The sequence below is a fragment of the Nyctibius grandis genome, chromosome 12, assembly GCF_013368605.1.
Source record: "Nyctibius grandis isolate bNycGra1 chromosome 12, bNycGra1.pri, whole genome shotgun sequence".
Classification (NCBI taxonomy): domain Eukaryota; kingdom Metazoa; phylum Chordata; class Aves; order Nyctibiiformes; family Nyctibiidae; genus Nyctibius; species Nyctibius grandis.
In genome coordinates this window covers 1518797-1544941 of record NC_090669.1, presented here as the reverse complement: position 1 = coordinate 1544941, position 26145 = coordinate 1518797, and the positions used below count along the sequence as shown (strand labels likewise).

Genomic DNA, 26145 nt, shown 5'->3' with positions numbered 1-26145 from the left:
TACCGCGACACTGGATTTAGGCTACTTAGGGAATACGTGATGTGTTCAGTGCTCGAGCTCTGCAGCTGGAGGATTGTTGAGCAAGAGTGCATGAGCTTAAGTAAAATAAAATTATTAACCCACTGGGTTAAAGGCTATCATATTAGTACAGAATAACTTAAAAATAGGTACAGAACGCAGAAGGGGAGTTACTGTTAATCTCTGGGGGTGATTGTTACGAAGATGAAATTAAGGTTTTCCCTTAGAACAATGAAAGCCATTTTAAATACACGCTCTTCAAGTCCTGTTCTAGGGCTAACTTTTGAAAAGATACACACATAGGAAAGTAGCAACCAAAGATAGTCAGTGCTGGTAGAAGAAAAATACCGCGAGGGTATATGCTAGATCAGAATACAGGGTGCAGAAAGGTGAGGAGTTGAAATGGAAGAAAAAGCGTTTGTGAGGAGCAGTAATATGGTTTATCTGTTAATATGTTAAGGCACCTCCCTGTAGAATTAGTCTCTTAATTCACTGCCAGTGCCGTTGCTCGCTTACCTTAATTTAGCAGCAAATGAGGGAAAGTGTGCATAAGGAAAAGTGTTTGCTTCAGGTGACACTCCCAGTTCAACCCACAAATGTGATGTGTGAGGCACAGCTGAAAGTTTTTGCTGCTTACAATTGTTTGAAACTAATAGCTCTGAACCAATCTGAAATTAGGAACTTTGGGGAGCGGAATTACAAATTCAAAGATACTACACGCTAGCTCTTCCCTGCACTAGGCTGGTTCATGGGAGGCCGTGCCTGCTCCTTTCTCCACCACACGTAATGTCGGGGACTCGTGCTGTCCCTCCCGCCAAAGCGCTGTGGGGAAGCCTGGCTCTCGCTGCTCAAGTAGCTCCTGGCTATTCCGAGAGCGACCCTGTCCTAACAGCCCTTTGTTCATCAAAACGGCTCTAACCCCTGTGCAGGCAGGCATGTAATACACTGAGCAGACCTCAAACTCCTCTTCCTCACCCTCCGCGAACGGAAATCCATTCACGCTGTTGCAGCTGTGGAATTCATGAAGCATCAACAAAAAGTTGCAAAAAAAAAGCCAAGCTACAGCCCCCAACCTTTCAGAAATATATATGTACAGCATGGAAACAGGAAACATAACAAAACAAAATATACTTTATTAAAATTAAGCATGTTAGCACCTCAGTGTAACCTGGAGAAGTCGAAGAGTCCAGCAGTTAACCAGTCCAGCGGGCCGAATGGCTGAACGTCCTGAAGTGCATTCCAATGGTAGAAAAAGTACCACGACGGTTCCCACACGCACGTTCTCAAGGAGCTAGGACGCACAACCGGTCTCGTTCGTAAGGAGAGACCTTGTGCTGCCTATTGTCTTGATGGGAGCATATAGATCTGCTGGACCAATGACATATGTGAAATCAGATGGTGTAGCAGGTATCTGCTTTCCCTACAAAGAAAAAAAAAACCCAAACAAAACAAACAAACAAACAAACAAAATCGCTGTTTACTTGACTCGCAGGAAAATCGGTACACCACGGAGCTGAAGTGAAGAGCTACGTATCAGATTGGAGAAAATAAATTAAAATGAAATAATGGGAAATACTTAGTACATGAAGAGACCTGTAGTATCCTTACGGTCGACCATCCAACTCAGTACACACGTTAATAGAAAAAAAATGACCCATGCATCACATAGCAGGCTGTGACAACCAACGCCTCGAGCTGAACAGGCTACATGATCAACAGATAAACCTCCGGCTACCAAATCTCGCTGTGCCCTTTTGTTCGGTCGTACAGAGTATTGAAACAGACAGTTGTGAAGCTACGTTAGCCAGTGTTACAAAGATTACAATATTTTCAAACTAAAGATAGTTTTTACATTTAGAAAATACTCCTATAAAATTTAGTAGAACGGACATCCCGAGCTAGCGAGTGTAACGCGCTCTGATTACAGGAGAAAGATCTCACAGACGCAGCAGACGCCCGGGCGTTCCTCCCTCCAACGTAATTATGGGCACGCTGTGGTGAACAGCCTCGTGTTTTCAACATCCGTCGCTATCAAAGCTGTACCCCCGAAGCAGACATCGCCATAGTGCCACGCAGGTGCATCACATACCCTCCTCTTCCTCCTCCAAAGTGCTGAGGTGTCTGTTCCACCGGCTAACCTGGAAGTACACGTTCAGGCCAGAGTAGCAGCCTTGCCACTCGCACTCCACCCTCTTTCTAGCCAACCTTGATTTGGTTTCCTGTCGCTGAAAGTGAGGGGACTAACGCTGGCTAGAAACAGAAACTACACAATCATTCCACACGAGATTTGTTACAATACTCTTAAATCTTGGTTTAGAACACGCAAGCACGTTTCAGTCAGGTCTTGCCTAATGTACAGATTATTAGTCACGCCAACTAGTTTAGCATTAGACAGCAAGGGTTTGCAACCACTGCAGAGAAACTCGCTTCGCTTCCGTTTCATCCCGGTTCTCTGAACGAAAGCCAAGGATTTAAATTCCGACGTGCTACAAAGCCTCCGTTTCATTAGAGGGAGTTCTTAAGCCAATAAGATAAACTACAGCCATCGAATGCCACCAGGTTCTGTGTACCCGATCGTAATCCTTGCTAGTGTTGATAGCATTGAGACATCTGTAACAAATACATACGTACTGCGGAGAAAGCAAGAACTACGTAGTACAAGAGCACTCTTTAATCTGGGGATTCTTCCACGCTAGAAACAGCAAGTCTTTTACGGCATCAGTAATTTACTGAAGAAACACATCACCCTGGGAGGGTTTCTAAAGCTCGCCTCGTGCCTCTGCGAAGCGAGGCCAAACATGACGTTGCTGTTTGATCCTATGAAGTGCCAGCCAGCCTCTCAGACACGCCTTCTCCAGGGGGTAGTGTTGCTGCTACCTCACTTAACACAGAGCGAGTTTATTTGCAGAAAACTGATACCCTACGTCCACTTAGTGGTGACACGGGTCCCATCGGCACTAGAAGAAGTGCTTTCCGCCGCTGCCAGCACAGAGAAGGTGCTGATGGGCCTGGCGCAGGCGAGACGCCGGCGGGCGCCCGCAGTGCTAGCTCTGGGGTAACGTCGGATCGATGACAGGGCTTGGCACTGAGGTGACAGCGGCCACCCCGTCTAGGCAGGGGAATCCGATGGTGCGGGCTGGCCTGGCTGGGGGCTGCTTCGGCGGGGGCATGGAGGGATCGGGCAGCAAGAGCCGGGGGCTGTGGGGCCACAGCTCATACTGTCTCTGCGCTGTCCGGGCACTTCACCGAGGGCAGCAGAGGTCCGGGGTGTAAAGCCCTGTGTCATGCTGGGCCGGGCATCCCCCCGTGCCGGGCCGGGCCCCGGTGGCCTTCAGAGGCCGTGGCGCTTGCGGGTGCCGGTGCTGGCAGCGTGGAGCAGCCGGTCCTTCTCGCGGATCTCCTCACGGAGCTGGGCCTCGGCCAGGCGCAGGCGGCGGATGCTGCCCTTCATCTCCTTCATCTTCACCTCCAGCAGCGCGATGATGTCGCGCTGCTCGTTCAGCTTCCTCAGCAGCTCCTCCGACGTGGTGCCCGACGACAGCGAGTACGAGTGATCCGGGGGGCCGCCCTCCACCGGACCCTCCCCCGCCACCGGGAGCCTCCCGGGGCCGGGCCCAGCGCTGGCCCCGGGCCCGAGCTCCACCTGCACCGTCAGGTCGATGGGCTTCACGTCCTCGGACGCGCCCCCTACCGGGGCCGCGGCGGCGCCACCGGGGCCCTGCGCGGCGGAGGCAGCGGCGGCGGCGGCGGCGGGGCGGGGGCGGCGGGCCGCCCGCTGAGCCTTACGCTCGTTAACTCCGCGCAGCGGGAAGATGGTGGGGACCCGCACCAGGTAGGACTTGCGGCCGCCCTGGAAGTGCTCGCTGCAGACGCGGTGGCCCGTGGTGGGTTGGAAGGTGCTGAAGCAACCGCTGACGCCCGCCCGGGAGACGTTCTTGAGCCAGAGGCGCCGCAGCTCCTCGTCCTTGGGGAAGGTGTAGAAGTGCAGCGCCTTGTCCCGGTGCGAGTTGTTGTAGCAGCCCGGTACGCAGCAGGTGAAGCCCGGCATGGCGGGGCGGGGTGGGGGGGGGACACCCCTTGGGCGGCCCCGGCGGCGGGGAGAGCGGGCGCGGGGCGCCGCCGCCCGAACTACAGCTCCCACAAGGCCAACCGCGGCCTCTCGCCGCCCGCCAACGCCGCCCGCCGCCGCCGCCGCACCGGAACTACGCGGACCACAATGCACCGCGGCGCCGCCGCCGCGCCGGAACTACCCGCCCCACACTGCGCTGCGCCCCCGCCGCCGACTGCCGCTCCCGGAGGCGGGCGCGGCGCTGCTCCGCCCCCTCGCGGGCCTCACCCCCTCTCCCGTGAGGCGCCGCGGTCTCGCGAGAGGCGCCGCCACGGCCGTTAGCCCGCCATGGCCGACAGCCGCCCGCGGGCCCGCCGCGGGGCCAGGCGCAGCGGCCGGTACTCGGCGGGGGCCGCGGCCAAGGTGGCGGATGGAGTCCGGCGGGCCCGCCGCGGGGTGTGCGGGAGGGGAAGGGGAGGGAGAGAGCGAGCAAGCAGCTGTCGGGACCGGCCGGCCCGCGGGGGTCGGCCGGCGTTGCCTGCCTGTTCGCGGTCGGTGTGAGGGAGAAGCGAGGCTCCTGGAGCAGGGACCGGGGGGCGAGGACGCTCCCTTGCCCCTGTTCGCCTTTAGGCGTGGAAAACGGGCCAAACCCCCCGAATTTCGTGCTCAGCGGTTAGCCAGGGCCGTTACAGCCTCCCACCCCCCTTACGTTTTTCTTTTGTTTCCCCGTTTTGGGCTGTTTCGGGTCGGGGCCGTGAGGGGCGGAGGGCCGTGAGGGGCGGAGGGCCGTGGGCCGTGCTGTCAACATCCTCAGGCCTCAGGCCGCGATGAGAGTTGTGCGTTAAAACCCACCTCGATGACACACTGTTGTGAATTGCCTTCTGCCCAAAAATGAAGTGCCAGCATTGTTAAACATGCACGATTTCTTTTTGGGAATTTGGAAAATGTTTCATGTTAGCTTAGATTTTTATTAGAAGAGAGATGGTGAATGCTTTTGATGTGAAGATTCATCTATAATGATGAAAATATGATTTTTGAATTGCGTGTCTCTCATTTCTCTCTTCAGAATGTATCTGATTCAGGGAAGGAGAAGTCTGGCACAAGCACCTTGATGAAGCAGAGACCGACTGTCTTGCCTGATCTTGACAATGACACACCACGGAATGTGCTCAAAAGAATCATCCGGACCCGTAAGTATCTTTTTTCAGGAAAACAGAACAGAAGGACAGCGTTGTGGTGGAGTTAAGGACAGGAGGTATTGGTTTGTAGCCTGTTATTACCCCGTTACACAGAATAGAAATCCAGACCGTTGTATGACTGGTTTATGTAAAAGAGTGGCAGCTGAACGAGGTGATGCAATACAGCTCTGCCAAGGACCAGGTCTTGCATTGGTGCAGACATTCTTGAAAGTCCTCTTCACTCAGTCCTCTTATCCTGGTGAGCAAGCATGTAGTCTTCATGCTGCCTTTAGCTGTAGGATCGTGTGTAAATTGTAGAGGCACATGCTGCTGCAACCTTCAGCTCAGCTCTGCTGCGGTATGTGGAACCCCCCTGCTGCCATTTGTCACTGTTGGCTTTGTCACCTTACGTGCCAGCCTTCGGAAAACTCGAATAGTTTTCACCAGGTCTTTATTTTAACCCTTTAATAAATGTAATTTTCAGAATGTAGTAGAGGTTTGACACTGCTGCATTTTGGCATTCTGGCTGGATTAATTTGTGAAAAGGAAATGTTTTGGTTTGTTGGCAGAACCACAAGTTTCACCACTAGCACCTCAGGTGTCTAAAGATGAAGAAACAGAAGAAGCTCGATCAGAACTCTCATCTAAGAGGATTTCCAGCACGTAAGTAATTTTTATTTTTTACACTCCCAGGTATAGCTGCAGCTCCTGTGACAGGACTGGGGAGCAGGATTTCTCTACTTCTGTTTCAATGACCAGAACTGCATCTGTCAGGTGGGATTTTCAGAAATACCTCTCCAGCTTTAAAAGTCACAGAGGAATCCCTGGGACTGAGGGACTGAATAGTAAATACTGCAGGTTTGAGCTTGGTTCCCCTTCTTAAATGCAGACTTCTAATATCTTTTTTGCAGTGGAAGTGCTGGATACAGTAAGTATCCTGACGGAAAGCTACTTTTCTTAGCTGTCTGTGACAGATACTGAAATAGAAGTTCTTGGATCTCCCCAAAGCTACAGGTCGTGTGTGGTCTATGCTGAGGTGTAGTAGCTTTTTACGGTGTTACTGCCTCTTGGTTGTCCTTGATTTGGGCTTCTGGGGGTTACTTCCTTCCTGTGGAGTGATTTGGAGGTGAGGTTTGCCGGAGGCTCAGCTGCTTTTGTTCACGTTTAGCTTCCATTAATATTTGAAGTTAATAGACTGGATTGAATGGGAGAGGCTGAAGTGTGGTTTGTTTGCTTCCGCTTCGTTATGAAATAGAAGAAAGCCAGTCGTGGTGGTAGGTGTTAATTTGCTTTAGCCAGTTTTGTCACAACACTTGTGCACGTTTTTGCTTACTGCAAAGTAGACTGTTCTAAATAATGTGATTTCTTTTCTTTGTTAGCTAAACTTTTTGCATTGACCATAAGCAACCTTAAAGAGATCATGTAAAATATTAAGCTACCTTCTGTCTTTGTGATTTTTTAATAGAGAGAGAAACATCTGAGGTTTCTTGTTTATTTGTTTTGTTTTTTTTTAATTCGGAAAAGATGGGCAATATTATTTTAGTTCCTTCTTGGTTTCACTTGTTGTAGTTGTTGAACGTCTTTGAATGTGCTTCTCATCAGCCTTTCTTAAATGAAAAAACAAGACAGTTGGATGTTTGCAGCATTTTGTATTCCATATTTTAGCTAGCTGTTGTCAAGTTAAGTATAGAGTTTTTTAAAGTATTTTTAAATTTTTTAAAAAATTTAAGTCTTTTTTTCAAATTCTTTCACAGCCTTCCTTTAGTTGTCATGAACTTTCTTGAATGTGGGAAGGCCTTGATTTCCCTAGGTGTAATGGCATCTTCCAGGATAGGTGCAAAAGATGACCAATCTCTTTTTCCCTGCTGCTTTACTTTTGTTCCCTATTTCTAAGCTGGTTAACTCTAATGCTTAGGCTTACATTATGCTCATAATACAGTAATGAAAATGGCTCAGAAACTTAATTTCTGATCCTGATCCAGTGCCTGACTGGGATATTGCCTGTGTATTCCGTGTACCAGTGTGCTTTGTGATACCTAATGTTGTTTCATGGTGATGGCTTTTTCATTTACACTGTAACGATTGACAAACCAGTCCAAGCTTTTACTCTAGTCTGACCTTTCTCAGCCCTGTTATTTTGAATATACACCCAAGTTTTGATTCTCTTTGTGAAATTCACTTTGGTTTAGTAGGAGAGGATGACATGTTCCTGCATTTGCTGAGCTACTTGCCAATTAGTTCCTTACTTCTGCTGCAGCAAGGACAAATAATTTTATTTTGCTTTTCAGTGATGTTACAGGGACCTTTTTAGGGTGGCTAAGTGATAATGTTGTCCTTTGTTAAAGGCTTGGTTTGTATTGGTAGGGTGGAACTGCAACTGCCAGACCTTGTTCCTGAGGACACCTCTATCACCACATTCCGTATGACTAAGAAGAGAAAGAAACTCAGCGTTTCTGAATTTGAGAGAGCAGCAGACAAACGACTTCCCCAGAACCAAGGTAAGGCCACAGTCAAAACTTACCTTGTTCAGCACCTCACTTGATGTCAGTTGATTTTCATCTGCTGCAGTTTAGTTCTGAGTGATTTCTCAGCTGGGCAGTTGCACATTTGGAAGCAAGACTGCAGTATCTTGTGCAAAGGGATAGCAGAGGAGGTAAAAGCCCCTCCTATCAAATTTAAAATAAGCCTTTTGGAGCCAAGTTACAGCCTCAGCCCTGACTGTATGTAACTTCTTGACTGTTTTTCCAACTTGGTGTTCTTTGAGTTTTGAAGTGCCTCCAAAGGAAGCAATCCCTGTCTTCTTCTCAATTCCAGGAACTTGAAAATAGAACAAGCTGTGTACTTTTTTGTTGCAATTATATGAAATAAGTTATAAAGTCCCTGTTTGAGAAAAAAGGGTCTTGTAGTTTTATAAAAGAAATAATGTTTTATATTGGAGTAAGTCTTCCCTTTGAACAGAAATTTGCCAATTGGATAAATATAACTTCCATTTTCGTTGCAGTTTAACAGAGACAGATAAAACACCTCACCTGGGTTTACATACCCTATTGGCAGTAGCAACTGGAGTAGAATTCAAGGGTGAGATTCAGCTCCAAATCAGACACCTGTACCTCAGCTCCAAATTATGGACGCTCTGTGCCTGTGTGTCTGCTAGGTAACCGAAATCCTCCTAAAGTTAAGGGGAGATCTAGTCAGTGGAGTATGGAGGGTGATTCAGCTCACCCTAAAGTTGACACCTACATTTGATTAATTGTGCTTGACTAGAATGGGAATATAGACACCTGTGTTTGGATGTTTTAATCTGGAGCTGAATCCCACCCTGACTCACCTGGGGTCAAAAAATCAGCTTGTCTTTAGCCTGGTACCTGGTCTGAACACGTTCTGCTAAGGTGCAGGCAGCTCTGTAAAAGCAGAGGGGGTGTGCTCTAGGATTTTCTAGTATGAGCATGATCCTGTCACTGCTCTCCAGATCTGCTTTTGGATTTTCTGAAACTTTGTGAGTGGAACAGGTTTGAGTTACTGTTTCACCAACAGTCTGTGCAGTAGCTATCTGTACTTCTAAAGCTTCCAGGTGCTTTAATGTTTGGTTTGGGTTGCTGAAGGGTGGTTGTGACTGAGGCCCTAGCCTAGTGTCTCGCTGTTAATGCGATAAGATAGATATTATTGAGTGTGAGGGCATGTGCCACGTTAAATTACCTTTGAAATAACTGTTTTATTGCCCTTTCAGAAATTGCTTATTAGAATTCTAATACTCAGTTCTGAAACGCAGACAAGAAATTGTGAAGTGAACCTGCCATCTAATTCTGTTCTCACCAAAACGTAACTTTTGAGGATTGTAGCACAACTGTCTCTAGAAAGAGGAAGATCCACTGGGGTGTTCCTGTAGCCTGTTGTGTAGAGGGTAATTTCTCAGCTAGTGTAATGTTTCAACTAATGTGTCACAATTTTTTTTTCTAGCTCAGTCAACGCTGGACAGCACTACTTTGGCTCGGTGGGTTTAAACTAAAATGTCTTAACTTCTGGCTGCCCTAACTAGAGCTACCTTGATTCTGCTACCTCTGTAGTAGTGAGGAGCAGTAGAGATATCTGGGTTCATGATTAAGACCTGTGTTAGTAATAACACAACCATCTCCCGCTCTGGTGATGGAATTTGAGGGTGTTACACCACATACCTTGTGATTTTCAGAAATTGTGGCTCTGTGCTGTATGCCCAGGTTGGTCTAACCTGTATTGCTACTGTTCCTCTTTTTACTTCTTAGGATCATTCCTTTTTCCCTCTCATACTCATGTTGCCAACAATAAATCAGTACACAATATACCTTGGAATATTATTTCTGCCTGTTAATTGGCTGCATTCTGTACTTCCTATCTTTGAATCTTCTGAACCCCCTTTTTGATTGGGCTGCCTAGGGAGAGGGACAGGAGGTAGCTGAGCATGGCCAGTCTCTTTAGGATGCAAAATATGTACCGTGAGATGGATGTTTTCCCGTGCTTTGCGTGTTGTTGTCTTAGCTCTCATCTCAAAAAAGTTACAGTGTGGTGGCAGCTGTACTTTGCTGTGACTACTAAGCAGCTTAGACTTGTCCTGAAGTCCTCCTACCACCCCGCTGTCACCTGGAGGACATTTTTACTCTCAAACGTTTGTTTTCTCTTTTTTTTTGGTTATTTAAAATTTTAAAAATTCCTAAACCTTTTGTCAGATACATTGTTGCAGCCCTCTCAAGGGAGGAGGCTGTAAACCAGTCTGTTTCCTCATCTCTGTGATACATATCCTGGTGTTAGGTGATACCATGAAATTAAACTATTTTTTTAAAGTAGACTGGCATGTAATCGTCAAGGTTTTCTTGGAGAAATTCCTCCTAGCTAAAGGATTTGTGGAATGTCTCACTGTTAGTGGCACCATGTCTGTAATCTGAGGGTAAAAGAAGAGTGTGTAAGTTTGGCAAATTATTTCTTCCCTCCTCTTTTTCCAGATCTCTTCGCATGTCTCTTGGTTCCTTGATCGCACCAGACAGCGGTGAAAAGAGAGGCTTGCTCCGGAGGCCAAAAAATCGCAAAGCTATTGACATGGAAGCGTTTGAAGGCGGAGTGGAACAGAACCTGATGAAGAGAAAAGGTTTCTTTTGTGTTGTTACTTCTGTTTTGGGAGGGAGAGCCTGACATAAGGTGATTTTTAGAAGCATATCTGAAGTGTGGTCTGTATTTTACGGGTTAAAGGCTACTAGCACGTTCACAGAAATCCAGTGTAATTTGGGAGGCAAGATTAGAATGAGGCTCTGCATCTGTAGTTACTTTGATTCTATGCATTTAAATATGTGCTTCACCCAGTTTGGTGATTTATACCACAGGAATCGTTTGGGATCGTGTTCGTAACTGTGGGTACTGGGGATATGGTTTGGTAGAGAAAGTTAGGGGTGCTGGAGTGTGGTATGCAGTTTCAGTGTCTGATCTGTGGAGGATGGATAAAATTTGGTTGAATGACTTAAATTTTGAATTATACAAGTCCTAGTAATAAATGTGTCCCTATGATGTTGAATAGTTTTTAACGTAAAAGTTGTTTTAAAACTTTCCAAACAGCACAGAACTATCTTCTGGACTCCCAAACAGCATCTGGGGTTCGAACAGCCGCGCTGACAAGTGATGCAGAAATCATGCTGAGTAACACGGAGCTCTTTGTTCAGCCCCAGTTTGATGAACAGAGCCAAAATAAGCTTTCTGCTCTTGAACCACAGCTATCACATTCAAAAACTTCAGCCCAGAGAAGCAAGAGTTGTGATGCAGCTCAAGAGGAAGCAAGGCTGGGGGGCCTGGTGTCCAGTGTGGGCACAAATGAGGGAAGGACCCAAAGACATTCTGAGGACTTAATTGTTGATCGTGTTGACAGAACGACTCGTGTATCTCTGAAAACACCTGCAAACCAGCGAGAAGATGAGCAAGATCATTCCCAGCAGAGTAACCCAATGGAACAGCTTTCTGTTCCAGAAGAGGTGGTGGCTGGCAGTGAGTACTGTGGGTTAGGACTTGGGGCGTAGCAGGTATTATCTGAAATCACAGCATGGCTGAGGTAGGAAGGCACCTCCAGAGGTCATCTCCTCCCACCCCTGTGCTCAAGCAGGGCCACCTAGAGCAGGTTGCCCAGGACTGTGTCCAGGTGGCTTTTACGTGTCTCCAAGGATGGAGACAGCAAACTTGGGGCTTGTTTTAGTGCTCAGTCACCCTCAGAGTGAAGAAGTGTTTCCTTGTGTTCAGGCAGAGCCTCCTGTGCTCCAGTCTGTGCCCGTTGCCTCTTCTCCTGGCACTGGGCACCACTAAAAAGAGCCTGGCTCCATCTGCTTTTCACCCTCCCTTCAGATAGCTGCATATATTGGTGAGATCCCCCTGAGCCTTCTCTTCTCCAGGCTGAACAGTCCCAGCTCTTTCAGCCTTTCCTCCTAGGAGAGGTGCTCCAGTCCCTTAATTGTCCTGGTGGCCCTTTGCTGGAGTCTCTCCAGTATGTCCGTCTCTCTCTTGTACTGGGGAGCCCAGAAGTGGACACAGCAAATTGGTCACAAATATGGTGAGATAAGGAGCCGTAGACAGAGTTAGAAGGAGTCTCAGGAGGTTACTAGTCTAGACCTTTACCCTGGTAAGGTCACTTAGATGTCAAAGCTAACTGCCTCACTGTCTTGGGCCTTAAAAATCCCTCGGACAGAGGTAGTCACCTCCCTGGTCACTCTGTGCCAATGCTTTGTGAGTCTGATCACTTGCCAGTTTTTCCCTGGTGTCTGGTATCTCTCTTTTGCATTCATTTCCCTATAAATACCTCGCCCTGGCTGTGGAAATTGGAGCACATTTTCTTCAGGCCCCAAGGCATGGTTGTAACCTGAACATTTTCTGCTTAGTGACCCTGGGGCACTAAGCCAGGACAGGAGCTGCTGTAGACAATAGCTTCATGCAGTTCTTCAATCAGAACTCCTTGTGCTTTCCACGTAGTATGGACAGCTAATGTTTCTTTTTTGTTTAGTTTTTTTTATGATCCTTTGTCAAAAGGGCTAGAGAAATGGTAGTTAAGGAATGGTTGGTGTATTCAGTACTGCTCAAGCCAGGAGAGTAGTTCTTGCCACGGAAAACTTAGAAATTAATTAATGCCTGGTGTCCTCTTGCACCATACTCTGCTTCTGGAGGGTTGTCTGTGATAAGCTTGGTGGAAAAGTTGTTTTCAAAGGACAAGGGAAGAGATGAATAGAGTGCGCTGTCAGCAAGTTCGCTGATGACACAAAACTGGGAGGAGTGGCTAACGTGCCGGAAGGCTGCGCAGCCATTCAGAGAGACCTGGACAGGCTGGAGAGTTGGGTGGGGAGAAATTTAATGAAATATAACAAGGGCAAGTGTAGAGTCCTGCATCTGGGCAAGAACAACTCCATGTACCAGTACAAGTTGGGGACAGAGCTGTTGGAGAGCAGCGTGGGGGAAAGGGACCTGGGGGTCCTAGTGGACAGCAGGATGACCATGAGCCAGCAGTGTGCCCTTGTGGCCAGGAAGGCCAATGGCATCCTGGGGTGTATTAGAAGGGGTGTGGTCAGCAGGTCGAGAGAGGTTCTCCTCCCCCTCTACTCTGCCCTGGTGAGGCCGCATCTGGAGTATTGTGTCCAGTTCTGGGCCCCTCAGTTCAAGAAGGACAGGGAAGTGCTAGAGAGAGTCCAGCGCAGAGCCACGAAGATGATTAAGGGAGTGGAACATCTCCCTTATGAGGAGAGGCTGAGGGAGCTGGGTCTCTTTAGCTTAGAGAAGAGGAGACTGAGGGGTGACCTCATTAATGTTTATAAATATGTAAAGGGCAAGTGTCATGAGGATGGAGCCAGGCTCTTCTCAGTGACATCCCTTGACAGGACAAGGGGCAATGGGTGCAAGCTGGAGCACAGGAGGTTCCACTTAAATTTGAGGAAAAACTTCTTTACTGTAAGGGTGACTGAACACTGGCACAGGCTGCCCAGAGAGGTTGTGGAGTCTCCTTCTCTGGAGACATTCAAAACCCGCCTGGACGCGTTCCTGTGTGATATGGTCTAGGCAATCCTGCTCCGGCAGGGGATTGGACTAGATGATCTTTCGAGGTCCCTTCCAATCCCTGACATTCTGTGATTCTGTGATTCTGTGAACAGAAAAAAAAGGTTAGTTGCTCTGAAGAGTCCAACTGTAGGCACTTTTAGGGGAAATGGGTAGGTAATGTGGAGAAAAGCGTGGAGGACATGGAATAGGGGGCTGGATTGAATGGGAGGAAGAGGAGGGGGAGTGAGAGGTATCTTAAAGATGCTGGAGTTCATAAAGCGTTAACATGGGAAGTTAATGGTCACATAGTTCTGCTGTTTTACCAAAGGTAGCTGATGTCAATGCTGCTCCTCGGTATGAACTGAAAAATAGTTGCAAGGACTTTTCCACCTGGTTCCTAAGATACAATGCGAACTCCCTAAGCTGTTTCAAGTAAAGGAAGAGCATTTTCTTGTGGGTATTCCTCTCTCTGCTTGGTTGGTTTTTGACTTATCAGGAAAGCTAAAAGAAAGTTTAAAAAGATCCCGGGGGCACACTAATGCTCTCAATTTCTAGCTGTTAATAGGTGGAGCTCCTCTTTGCCATCCAGAAGTTCAAGTAAATGTTTGGGATCCCCAGTCACTCTAAAGCCCAAGAGATCTTTCAGCATGTCTTTGAGAGAAGTTGTGTCCCATATAATTGAAGACCTAGACGTAAGCGATACGGAAGAAGAGATGGCAAATACAGTGAAGGAAGTGGAACAGGAAAAGATTTTCAGAGAGGGTAAGAAATGCTTTCAGTGTTGCAAGGGAATGGAGTACTTTAATCTGATTAAGCCAAGAGTTTTTCAGGTGACTTGCAGAGTAAAATAAGACTTTATTGTGCAGTAGGTGCTGGAGATAATTTAATTCAAGTCATGTCAGAGACACTGTGAGCATTTGCAGACAAGCTTTCTAAAAGTAGGCTGTGACTTGCTTATGTGCTTCCTTGTCAGTGTTTGCTTTGTTCACAGTGACTGCAAATGAAATAAAGGCTCATATTTTTTTGGTAAGTCTGTAGTACTGCTCCTCTTCCCGTAGGAAAGGTGAAGAGCTCCCTCTTGGCAAGGGATACATCTGGATGATCACTCTGTGTGCTTTTTAATGCTTTACTCTATTTGTTTAAGCCATGTTGGCCATTATCTTTCTCCAGTACGAACCAGCACCTTTTCCCTTAAGACAAGGACTTGAAGGTTGCCCTCCCTTAAGTAATAAAGTTTGTCACTAGTAGGTTGGGCCTTAATACCTCCGTGGTCCTGGAAGAGAGCAGGTCAGGCAAGTTGCCCGCTTTCACAAGCGCATTCTCAGTTTTCTCTAAAACCCTTTTTCCTTAGAATAAGACAGTAAGAACTGCACGGGTGCTGAGGGTGGCAGGTGTTATCCAGCCCTTGCATAAAGCTTGGGGTATGTGGGGGCACAAAGTCCCGTGTTTTGTTGAATTTCATTTTCCAGGCTCCAGTTTAGGATCCATTTTAAGTCTTTTCCTGTTGTTCCTTCGACAGTGTCTGGAAATGAGAGAAGACCACTGCCATGCGGGTTTAGCTTTCCCTAGACTTAATTATGTCTGAGGTTTTATATGAATTACCTTATGGCAGTGTGGAAACTGAACAGTTTATAGCACCAACAGTTTTGTTATTAGAATTTTCAACTGAATCCTTGCAGTGCCCATAAGTAATTGCTTGCACATACCAGGTGTATCAGCAAAATTAGTTATGTTGCCTTTTTGTCATGATAATGCAGCCTTTAGTTTTAAACAGTTCTTTTAGAGTAGTTCATTAACGTAGCAGATATTCTGCAGCTCTAAATTTCCAGTTGCCAAAGGTTGGCATCCTGTAATCTTTCGTGATTCTTTTGTCCTGTTACGGTTTTACTTGGATGCACCTGTGGAGTGTGAAGTTTAAATGGGATGTGACTCTTGAGACGGATGAAAGTCACCTCAGAATTGTTACAGTTCTGTGAACACCAGCTCAAAGCTTGGGGGTTGGTCAGAAAAGCAAATAACGTGTAAAAATTATTATGAAAGGAAGAGATGATGACAAAACGTCACTGTGCCACTGCAGAAATGATTGTCATGCTCACCTTATGAATAGTGCATGCAGTTCTAACCTCTCCATCTCTAAATAGATTTAACAGAAGTAGAGAAGGCGCAGAGAAAAACAGTTTTACCATTAATGATAATCAAATATGTGGAGCAGTTTCTGTACAGGACTGCTCAGCCTGGAAAAAAGACAATGGGAGTGAAATAGAAGAAGTTTAAAACGAAAAGATTTGAGCAGCGTGGAGGAGATGATTCAGCAAACAAATTGAAACAAGCAGCTCCCTGATCTGTCAGTGCAGTAACTAGAGAGGAGCAAGCGGCCCTGACAGCTGGCAGGTTATACCAAACCACCAGAGGTATTGCTGCCTGTAACAGGTGAAGAAATCAGTACAAATTAAACCTGGAATGTGGCAACAGTGTCTGGTACTCCACTGTCAAAGTACTGTGTCCCAGCAGGGATCCAGTAGTGTGGGGGATTCACTGGTGCCTGTCTGCCTTAGGCAGTCTGAGTGTTGAGTTGAGCTTTTGTCTCCTTACAAAGCTAGTCAATATTTCACTTAACTTTAGGCAAGATTTTGGCCTGTGTTGGTGTGGGGAGCCCGCTGTTCTGGTTAGTGGGATTGGTATTACTGATTTTTGCACCGCCTTTGGCCAAATTTCCTTGTCCCCTTCACTGGGGCTTGGGGCTCCCAAGACCTTGACACTTGTACTTTTGAGTGTGAAAACTCCCAGTTACTGGAGAGGATGGTAAAAATCCACCTTTTACAGCTGGAAATCTCAGCCGAGATTTCCAAACCCTTCAGCAAGTGATAGTACTATGAGAGTTCCCAGTAAGATTTCTCCAAATAATTACCTGTGTGGGTTTCTGAGCTACATGTAGACATGTCTGGATTCCTTCACTACATGTGTGTAGGGAAAAGGAGTACTTAATTACTGTTCAGTACTTCAGTAGCTGAAGTTTTTAAAGACATGCAAACCATGTGTCCATTTATTTCTCCTCATCCTGCCTGCTAGAGGCTTGTTAGGGATGGTTAAAACCGCTGCTAGGCGTTCTCCTCTTTATTATGCGATATATCTCTTCCAAAATTGTTTATTCAGAAAAACTGAGGAAATGGGGAGGAGAATCTGAGCACAAACTCCATGTGTTGTTAGACTTAAAGGAAAAGAAATGGGTCTTTCACACAATCACCAAAAGTGAGAATAGAGATGGCAGATCTGGAGGAGCTCTGCTTACTGATAAGTTAAATTCCTTCTTTGGGATCTGACGTGCGCCCTAATTAGGTGGCTGTAGAGCAAACACAGGAGAAGTTGTGCATTTCTCAGCTGTAAATTTTGGAAGGGAACTGCATCTGCTGCCCTTATTCATACCTTATGGCTATTGCCGAGGTTACTTAGAATGGGTGAATTTTATCAGTTGTTAAACTGTGTGCTGGTGGTTGAGTGGGGTTTTTTGTTGTAGGTAAGATTGATGATAGAATTTCCTATTTTAGCTGCAGAGCATCATGCAAATGCTGGATATTCGAAACATTTGGAGAAGAAACTGACCAAAAAAGCAGAATCGCAGATAACTGTGGCAGAGGATGCTGGAGTCGAAACAGAAATGTCCCCTTCGGAAGAAAAGAGAGTAGCAGAAGGCAGTGTGGAACACCCAGGCTCTCCCAAAGCTGGTGAGGACAACCTCTAATACTGAAGACTATCTCTAATGCCAGAGACCTTTCAAGCTGTGTTATTGGCATCAGTGCTGGGAGAGAGACTTGTTAACTCTCTTTGCATTCTGGAATTTGGGGTCAATGCTGAGAAAATACTGAACTAATTTTGGCATTTTTAAGTTGAAAGACTGCATTCTGCTCTAATGGAAACCAAAATTATATTGGCAGTACTCCTTAGAAATACATAATTGTGGAGAGCTTAATTAAAATTTACTAGTGGGAGTTCTAAAATGAGGCAAAGATTGATAAAGCTTGGGCACCTTCTGAGTGTGTTAGCAAATCAGGATCTTCCAGGTTACTTTTCCTGAATTGCTGAGTCTTCTGTGTTCAACATGCTGCACTGAGGCTTTGGTAAGACTTCTTTTGAGATAGAAGTTTTTATTAAAGAAAGTTCATTTAAAAGGAGCTCAGATAAAAATTTCACTCAAATGTCATGGGTTTCTCCACATTGCCAGGTACTATTTTTTTTGTGTGACCTCAGCACACCTAGATGTAGCAGAGGAAAAGGTGAGCATTCATCTGCACTTTGACTTATCCAGCTTGGTGTATTGACACCCTAATCCTTGAAGATGGGGATATAATAGGTGGCAATGTTGTCAGGAATGGAAAGTTTGGTTTCATTCTTAGGAGTGCTCTGAAATTTTGGCTATGATACTTGCTTCAGTGATGTTTTTTTCCTATTTTGGAAATCTAGAATCTGAGATTGCCAAAGGTGTTGGAGCTGGAAGTCTGGGCAGGCATTCTCATGCTTTTTCATCTGAAGAATCTGGGATGAAGCCAGTAAAGGAAGCTGTTGAACAAGCAGATGAACTAGAGGACCAGGCTATCATGATAGAATTGGACGGTCTGGAAGAAGAGCCTACTGAGGATGAAGCTGAAGCCCCTGAGAGTGAAGGTAAGAAAACTATTGCAGCAGTAGCAGAAGGCAGTTGGAGACATTTTTCCCTGTTACCTCTCGATAGATTGAGGACCAACATAGGTTAATAACGTTATTAACTGTTTAGTCCATCAGATAGTCCAGGGGAAGCTGTTGGCTGCTGTTCCTAGGGCCAGATTGTTACTGGCTCATCAGGTGCTTCAGGGACCTAGATCATCTTGTGCTTTTTGAGGTGAAGGTAATGGAAGTGCACAAACAGACAAAACTGAGTGCAAAGAGGTTTTATAACATGACATAGGGATATCATCCTTTTTATTCTTTTTTCCTTCCTTCCTACTCCTAACTTCAAGCTGACTGGTGTTCTTAAGGCATCTACATTAGTGTGTCAATATGCACACACTTCATACAGCTCTTTAACAGAGCTGTATGAAGAGATGGAAAGATCTTGACGAAGAGATCTCTGCTGATAGGGTAGAACAGTAAGAGTAGCATCTAACAGGTCTCACTGGACAAGGACAGGGAGAAAAGATGAAAAATTATGCACTCTTGTCATAAAACTTAGCTTGGAAACCTCAGCATAACTAGTCTCTTCCCCTGTATCCTGTTCCCTGTCCCTCCAGCACACAGAAATATTTCTTTAGAAGAAGCTAATGCGAGGAACCATGGTAGTTCACCCAGCCCTGCTTTCTCTAAGAGACTCCTGACCTTTGAGTTGTGGAGTTTAGCTCTCAGTAGTACTTGAGGCCTCGAGTAGTTGGGCTTGTCTTCTATAACGGGGCAGGTGTCCTAGCTCTTAGGGAGGGTTGTGGAGTTGACACCATTACGAGATATGCTGGATTCTTGGGCTGCACTCAGCTTGCAGGGGAAACTGGCAGGCAAGGAGCCCTCCATGACTGCTCCTCTTCTGGAAAGGAAGCTGCTCTGTATTTCAATTCTGTTAACGTGGTTTTCTTTCCTGCTTTCATTTGTTAAGAAGTGAAGAAGTTCAAGAGTGAAGTTAGAGGATGCAGGTTAGACTTGGAGGAAACTGATACAGGTAGTTGACAGCAAAGAAGAGGTGAGGTACTGACTATAACCTGAGCCTTAGCTGGAGGGCATTTATGAAAATCTGAATGTGGGAGATGCTCACAGACTGACCCTTGTAACGAGATTTTCTTGGTCTGCTTGTCCCTGTGTTCAGGAGAATTTGCCACTGATTTAGCAGGATGGCAGTGAGGTAGCTTGCAGACTTTGAAGTTCTCTCTGGGAAAAGAGGCTGCAGCTTCTTGGCAGCCTACATCGACCCTGCCATCAGCCCCTGCAGCCTGGTCCTGAGCCTGTGTTCCTGCACCCTGCCCAGCTTGCTGGTCCAGCACAGGGGCTGATGGGCTGGACCTGGCATGAGGGAAGCCACTGGCCTGTGTGGCAGGAGGTGGCGTGGGTGGAATTGCTGCAGCCAGCAGTCACACTGGTTCAGGGTGCCATGGAGCCACAGCCTGAGCGCAGGCAGTGTGGCACCAGACCAGATGTGTGGAAAGCTGGCTGGGCTTCTCTCTGCTGCTACAGCACTGCTGGCTGCAGGAGCTCTGAAAGTAGAGTTCAGTTCCTCAAGTACTTTTTTTTTCCCTAGAGGTTTCCATGAAGACACCAGCATTTGTCCGTGCTGCAGCCGCCAAGCCGCTGGTGTCAACTCCACGTCCTTCAAAACCTGCTGCTCCCAAATTGTCAACTCCACGTCCTGCAAAACCTGCTCTTCCCAAGTAAGTATAAGCCACTGGGTTGGTACAAGTATGTCTGGGGGGTGTGAGTGCCAGGGCCAGAGAGCTGAGCCCAGCTTTGTCAGTTGTTTTGTGCTTTATCAGCTGTAGCAGGGAGGAAGCAGTCCTGAAGTCTTTAGTTCATTCAACTGCTGAAGTGGTGAATGAACTAAAGAGTTCTCTCAAGTGAATGTCAGTGCTGTCCCAGGGCAGATCTGATGCCTCAAGTCTTTCCAATGAATGTTCTTGTAATGTTTTCTTGTGCTGAAGGCCGAACCTTTTCCTGGGAGTTTTTCAACTGGTAAGTTACCCTGGAGCCATAAACTCCAGTCTGGGATGCAGAGGCCCTTGCAGAAGAGGGGGAATTACACATCATGTTACATTGATCACAGGAAATATTTGTATTGACTTTAGAAACCTAAAGCTGTATGTAGTTGCCATGTGCTGAGTATAAAATGAAGCTCACCTAGAGGCAGAAAATGAACCTGTCCTCTGCATTACTCCAAATTAATTAACATTGTCACCCTCTTAACTAGAAATTTGATGAAGCCATACGCTTCATCAGAACCACTAACAGTGGGTCCCAGGGAACAGGAGGAATTTTCTAGCCCATGCCTCTAGATTTTTGTTTATTGAAGCAATAAACAATAAACCCAAATCCTTGTGCCCTTTACTGCTGTGAACAGAGATGAATGATGCTTACAGAAGGTGTGGACGATTGCTCTATTCACGAATAGTAAAATGTATTTATAAAATAGAAAAAGGAGTCTTTGATACTCTGCTGAAGTGGAACTGAATGAATGCAGATTTACTTTGGGATTTTGCACTGGGATGTGCTTTTTTTTTTTTATATCTTTCTCTCTCTGTAGGGAATGTCTGAATACTAATTCTTCTTTAGAGAGTTCTAGTCCTCATTGGCAAATAAAGTCCATGTATTTGGATGCACGTCCTTTATAGGAATTTCTGGGCGTTAACACACTGACAGATTTTCAGGCTTTCAAGCTGCACTGAGTTAACAGGTGATCATCGTGACAGGTTCAGAGCCCAGACTACAGGAAGCTGTTGCACAAAAAATGCACGGTTTGTTTGCGCTTCATGTAACACAGCCTGACCCTGAGCTGGCCCGCTGGCTTCCTGAGGTAGCCACGTGCAGGTTAAAAGCCTGAGGGATGCTCCAGGTTATGTAGCGAAGCAATAACCGTGTGAGAGCCACAGTTAAGGCGTTCTGCTATAAAATAATATCTTTGTACTGGTACAGTTCTACTGTGATCAACTATACCAGATTAGGGCCACAGAACTTTTCATTTAGAAACACCAAAGTCTTACACAGTCACTAAACTGCAATTTTGCCCTGAACCTGTGAACCAAACATTCATATATAATCATTCACAAACGGGTAAACTGAGGCACAGAAACAGTAACCAAGATGACTTAAATAATGACTGTTTGTTTTTTTCTCACTGCTGCACATACTTCATCTCTGGGGCTGATCTCTTTCAGCTGCCCCTGAGGTTCTGACAGAGAAACATGCAGGTGGGTTGGAGAGAGAATCGAATGATACACACGCACACACTCTGTGGGTTTTGCCTGCGTTAGCCTGAGATTCCAGGTCTTTTCTGCTGTTTTCCACTTGTCTACTGAGTGAATCCAGGGATTTCACTCCCACTTTTTGTGTTACAATTTTTCCTATTTAGAATGGAAAACAGTAGTAGTTTCCTTTAGGACTCAGTCTTGTTTAAGGTAAAAAAGACCCAACCAATCAAACCCCCAAAAGCCCCCACTAAACAAAATGTTCATAATAGTGTAGAAGTTGTGGACATCTGTTCTGTGGAAGGCGATTGTATCAGAAGAGGAGCTTCTGGGGAGTCTTGTCCACAGGCAAAAATTGCTGGGTACACCCTGCAGATGAGACTCTCCTGTCTCATAGAGAGGTGTCTCTGTCTATCTGTCTCTCAGATAGAGAGGTGGCCTGTGGATGCATCAAACTTTGTGCATTCCTGGAGCAGGAAAGCTACAGGGATTCAGTGAAAACTGCATTTATCTTGGAGCAAACTGTAGTTTGCTGATCAATGTTATGCTACCATGCTTCTCTCAGAAAACTTGAGCCTTTGCTTCTCCCAAGGTCATAATGCCATGTGAATTGATTGCAAACTGTACTTCGTGGGCATGAGGGTTTTGAAGAATTAGGAGGGATAAAGAATTCGGAGCTCAAGGTAGTTCTTAGCCCTTCCAATTCAGCATAAGGTTGGCCCAAACTCAGCCTGCTCTTCTCTGCCTCTCCCTTGTCTTCGTTTGATGTGTGAATTTTCCATTTGCCCCAAAGGTCTCCCCTGCATCCGCTGCAGGCTAAGCCAGTTCCAAAGAGCTTGAGAGCATCACGGAAGAAAGCGTGTGAGCCTGAAGTAGCAAGCAGTTTGATAAAGAAGATATTTAGCCATTATGTCAAAATGCCAGTGGCCAGAGACGCGTTCAAAATTGTTGAAAAATGGTAAGCAAGAGCAAACTGCTCCTCTTCCCACTCTTTTTAGTCTTTTTTTTTTTTTCATTCTTTTCTCTCCTGAAATAACAAACCTGTCAGGAGAGCTGCTGGCAAGCTGATAGCCCTCCCTGTTCAGCTGGGGAGAGTCACGGGAGGTCTGATTAAGGCAAGGACAGAAATGTGCTAGGCGCTTTTGGCTGCGGTGAGGGTATCTGTGACCAATGCTGCCTTGCAGGAGCTTCTGGGTTTTGTCCCAACCAGTGCAAATTGCACCATTCACAGTCTGCTGTAGCTAACAGCATGCTAACATCATTAGCACTCTCGTGAGCGGGGTGGCTCTTGGAGAATGGTCAGTGTGCCTGGCAAGGTGAAGCTGTTCCAGCTGTGCAGTGTTAATCTGAATCCAGATTTCTCAGCTTTTTGAATCCATAGACCACATTACCTTCCTGAGTAGGTGTCACCGTAAGAGCTAACAGTCTAATCCATCCTCAGTGCTGATTTTTCACTTATGTAACTGCTGTTCTGGCATGTGTGGAGACTTTGGGAAAGGTTCTGGTTGTTGAGCATGCAGCTGTTTCACAGCTGTCTTGGCTGTGAAGTTCCAGGGAGCCCAGGCCGAGAAGCCGTACTTCGTTCTGTGGGCTGGAGAGTTTCTTCTCCCATCTTCCCTGGCAGGCTGTGACCTGCACAGCGAGCAGCTGTAGCACATCTTGCCCTATAGAAGATCACACACTCCACAGCCTGATTTATTTCCCTCCTCAATCCTTCAGCTCCGAGAGATACTTCCAGCAGCTAAGCAGCGATCTGGAAGCTTACAGCAACCATGCAGGGAGGAAGACAGTGGAGATGGCTGACCTGGAAGTCCTCATGAGAAGGTAAAGGAGGGTTATTATTAACCTGTAGTAGGGTTCGGTGGCGCTTTGGTAGTGCGGTAAGACTGTCCTTGCCAGGGTGCACGCTAGCAGTAAGTATTTCCACGGCAAGTGTGGCACCTTGTGATTTACTCTCTGTGATGCCACTTGGTCTTGTGTCCCAGGAGGGCATTGGTAGAGTTGTGCTTTTATACTCCCCCACGAAGGTGGTGGAGGGATGAGAGGAAGCAGTGAGGAGTTGGGAGTGCAGGAGGCATCTGAGGAACGACTAGCAAGAGGAGGGGGATGTGTGCGAGGGTGAAGCAGTTACGGCTGGGAGAAAAAGTTATGGCTGGGCAACTAGCGCTAGGACAAGAGGACCCAGCCTCAAGCTTCACCAGGGGAGGTTCAGGTTGGACATTAGGAAGCATTTCTTCTCAGCAGGGGTCATTAGCCATTGGAAGGGGCTGCCCAGGGAGGTGGTGGAGTCACCATCTCTGGAGGTGTTTAAGAAAAGCCTGGACATGGCACTTAGTGCCATGGTCTAGTTGGACTCGATGATCCCAGAGGGCTCTTCCAACCTGGTTGATTCTGTGATTCTGTGAAAATGGTGTCAGGAGGAAAAGCCAGAGTAACAGTAAGCGCGAGGCTGGGCTGCACCGTTTGCATCCCCGAGCGATCTCTTTGCTAAAAGCGCCTGCAACTGGAATGGCGTGAGCATTTCCACGTGCTCTGCTATCTGTTGTGATGACTCTCTCTTCCAAGCCAAACCCCACTCCTCCTGCTTCTGCAAAAGCTGATAGTTACAGTTCAAACTGAGAGTTCCTCTCCAGTGCAGGACGATGAGCCTCCAGCCTGGCAGGCCAGGGCTGGCCTCTGCTAACCACCCTGTTCCCCTTTGTGCTGCCACCTCGAGCCCCCGCAGAGGAGCAGGCTGGCCAGCAGCCAGGATGGACTGCTCTCAGAGCCCCTCTCTCCACTGCTGCTCCTTCCTGTGGGCTCCCTCAGCTGCCCCATCTCATGGCTGAACTTACTGTGTCCTGTGACCAAAACACAAGCGATTTGTTCTTGGCTTGGAAGTCCTCTGTAAAACTCTGTGGGGCTGAAACAAATTCATGGCTCCTCATATAAAGCCATTATTCTAAGTTATTATTCCTTGCCTCCTCTGGAAAGAGTTTCAGAGGGGATGCTAAAGTCATCTGAGGGATTTTGCAGGGCACATCTGATTAAAGGCCTTGGTTTTGTGTGGGCCTGTGTAGGTGGAGCTGGTGCTGCTACTTAAAAAGAATGATCTGTTGCTGTCCTGGTCCAGAGAGTGGCATTTTCCCTCCTGACAGATGTGTGCTGAAATGAGGATGAACAGGCTGAGAGGTGTGATGGTTTAGTTAGCCAGGTTTGAGGGTTCTGTACTCTTGTTATTTTACCTTTTTCTAGATGTCTTTACGCCTTTCTGCTGCCTCATAAAGGCATCAGGAATTGTTGCAGGTTCATGAATAAGAACAGTATTTCTGTTCCTTCCATAAGGAAAGCAGGGATGAATGCTGCTTCTTTTTCCTTCCTACAAGAGGAGGAGATGCTGACTTCAGGCCAATCAGTACTAGAAAACTATATGGCCTACACAGGTTGAAGATGCCAATCCCCTCTGAATTATGAACGTAAAAAATCTGCTGGGTAAAGAGCTAATTGCTTCTGTTACCTCGTTCTGTCTGTGTCTTTAAAGGGTAACGTTTATCCATGGCAGGTGGATTGTGAATTTAGAAAGCAATGACCTTATACTTTGGTATAGATCGATATGCTGACGCTCACTGTGAAAACCACGTGGGAAGCTGGTCTGCAGGAACTCCTGGTCCGCTTCCCTGTGTCGGCAAGGCTGGTGTCTGCGCCGTACGCAGGACCTAGTGCATCCCCTGAGAAAGGTGCCTGCAGATAAAGTCTGCAGCTTTTCTATCACAAGCAGCCACAGCGTTTCAGCTAGTAATGCAATAGTGTCACTGCAAGAAAACTATAAAAGCTTTACTCTGACCTTGAGTGCAAAGACTTTTCGCTAACAATTCTCTGTTTCTTCTCTGCTCTCTTTTTGAACAAAGACAAGGGCTGGTGACAGACAAGATGCCGTTGCGTGTGCTGATAGAGCGTTACCTCCCCCTGGAGTACAGGAAGCTCCTGATTCCGGTTGCCGTGAGTGGAAATAAAGTGATCCCCTGCAAATGAGCGTGCTGTTCCGGCAGCGATGGCCCTGCGGGCAGGAAGACGGCTGGAGGTTGTTCTGTGTAACTGCTCCGTGTGACAGTTTTCCACCAGTTTATTGCCAGTGGGGCAATAAAGGGTTGACGTTCTCTTGAGGTGATGCAGGTTGTGCTGTGGCTGTCACGCCAGCCTGCGGGATCTCACCAATACTCTGATAAATAAAATATTTGATGTATTCTACGTGACACGAGTGCTGCTTGTGCCAGTGAGCCGAAAGGTGACCACATTGCGTTGGTCAAAGTGTTCCTCATAGACACGTAGCTGTGTTGAGGCTCTTCATACTAGCTAGTCGTTTGCTCTGAGGAGAAGAGTTAGGGGCTGCCTTATGGAAAGGAGTAGATCCTTGTCACAGCTGTGTATCTTTCTAGAGCAGGGGCTTTTGAACTCAGCATCTTGTTCCCTTTTGCCAGTCTAGTCTACTGTGTCAAGAGTAGATCATAATCTACCTGTGACCACAGCTCTTTACTGGTGTCAACTGAAACAGGGAAATAGACTTTATATTTACTTTATATATAATGTGTGTGTCTCATGGGAAAGGAGTAAGCAATCATTTAAGACCATTTGAGAGGTTAAATTTTCTGGTGCACATGTGGTAGATAAAGGCCTAAGAGAGATTGATGCAGATGGAGTTAATTGTGTGTGTTTGGTTTACATGGGAAGGTTTTGGTAGTGGGAATGGGGCGGGGCTGGATGCTGCAGAAACCGGGGGCTGCCCCCATGTCAAAGCCGGCTCCAAAACGGACCCACCGCTGGCCAAAGCTGAGCCCATCAGCGACGCTGGTGGCACCTCTGTGATAATGTGTTTAAGAAAGGGTGAAAACACTGCACAGCAGCTGTGGGAGAAAGGAGAAGAATGTGAGAGAAACAACCCTGCAGACACCAAGGTCAGTGAAGGAGGATACGAGAGAACGCCCTTCTCTGG

At 46.8% G+C, this 26145-nt stretch overlaps 2 protein-coding genes across 5 annotated transcripts; one reads left to right on the top strand and one right to left on the bottom strand.

Moving 5' to 3' along the window:
• Positions 1-1127: 1127 nt before the first annotated feature.
• On the bottom strand, positions 1128-4196 carry THAP11 (THAP domain containing 11). Its single transcript, XM_068411236.1, has one exon. The coding sequence runs from the start codon at positions 4064-4066 to the stop codon at positions 3350-3352; it is 717 nt and encodes a 238-aa protein (XP_068267337.1). The 5' UTR covers positions 4067-4196; the 3' UTR covers positions 1128-3349.
• On the top strand, positions 3743-25403 carry CENPT (centromere protein T). 4 transcript variants are annotated; one of them, XM_068411233.1, is made up of 14 exons: positions 3743-4041; positions 5133-5256; positions 5814-5907; positions 7609-7742; positions 9202-9235; positions 10218-10360; positions 10822-11244; positions 13825-14031; positions 16815-16991; positions 17728-17928; positions 19520-19649; positions 21970-22134; positions 22896-23000; positions 25064-25403. In XM_068411233.1, exons 2-14 carry the CDS (start codon positions 5178-5180, stop codon positions 25185-25187), a joined length of 2016 nt encoding a protein of 671 aa, XP_068267334.1. In that variant the 5' UTR covers positions 3743-4041; positions 5133-5177; the 3' UTR covers positions 25188-25403. The 4 variants fall into 4 exon arrangements, with proteins under 4 accessions (XP_068267334.1, XP_068267335.1, XP_068267333.1 ...); XM_068411234.1 differs by having other exon boundaries at positions 3743-4052; XM_068411232.1 differs by lacking the exon at positions 3743-4041 and adding an exon at positions 4393-4489.
• Positions 25404-26145: the final 742 nt, after the last annotated feature.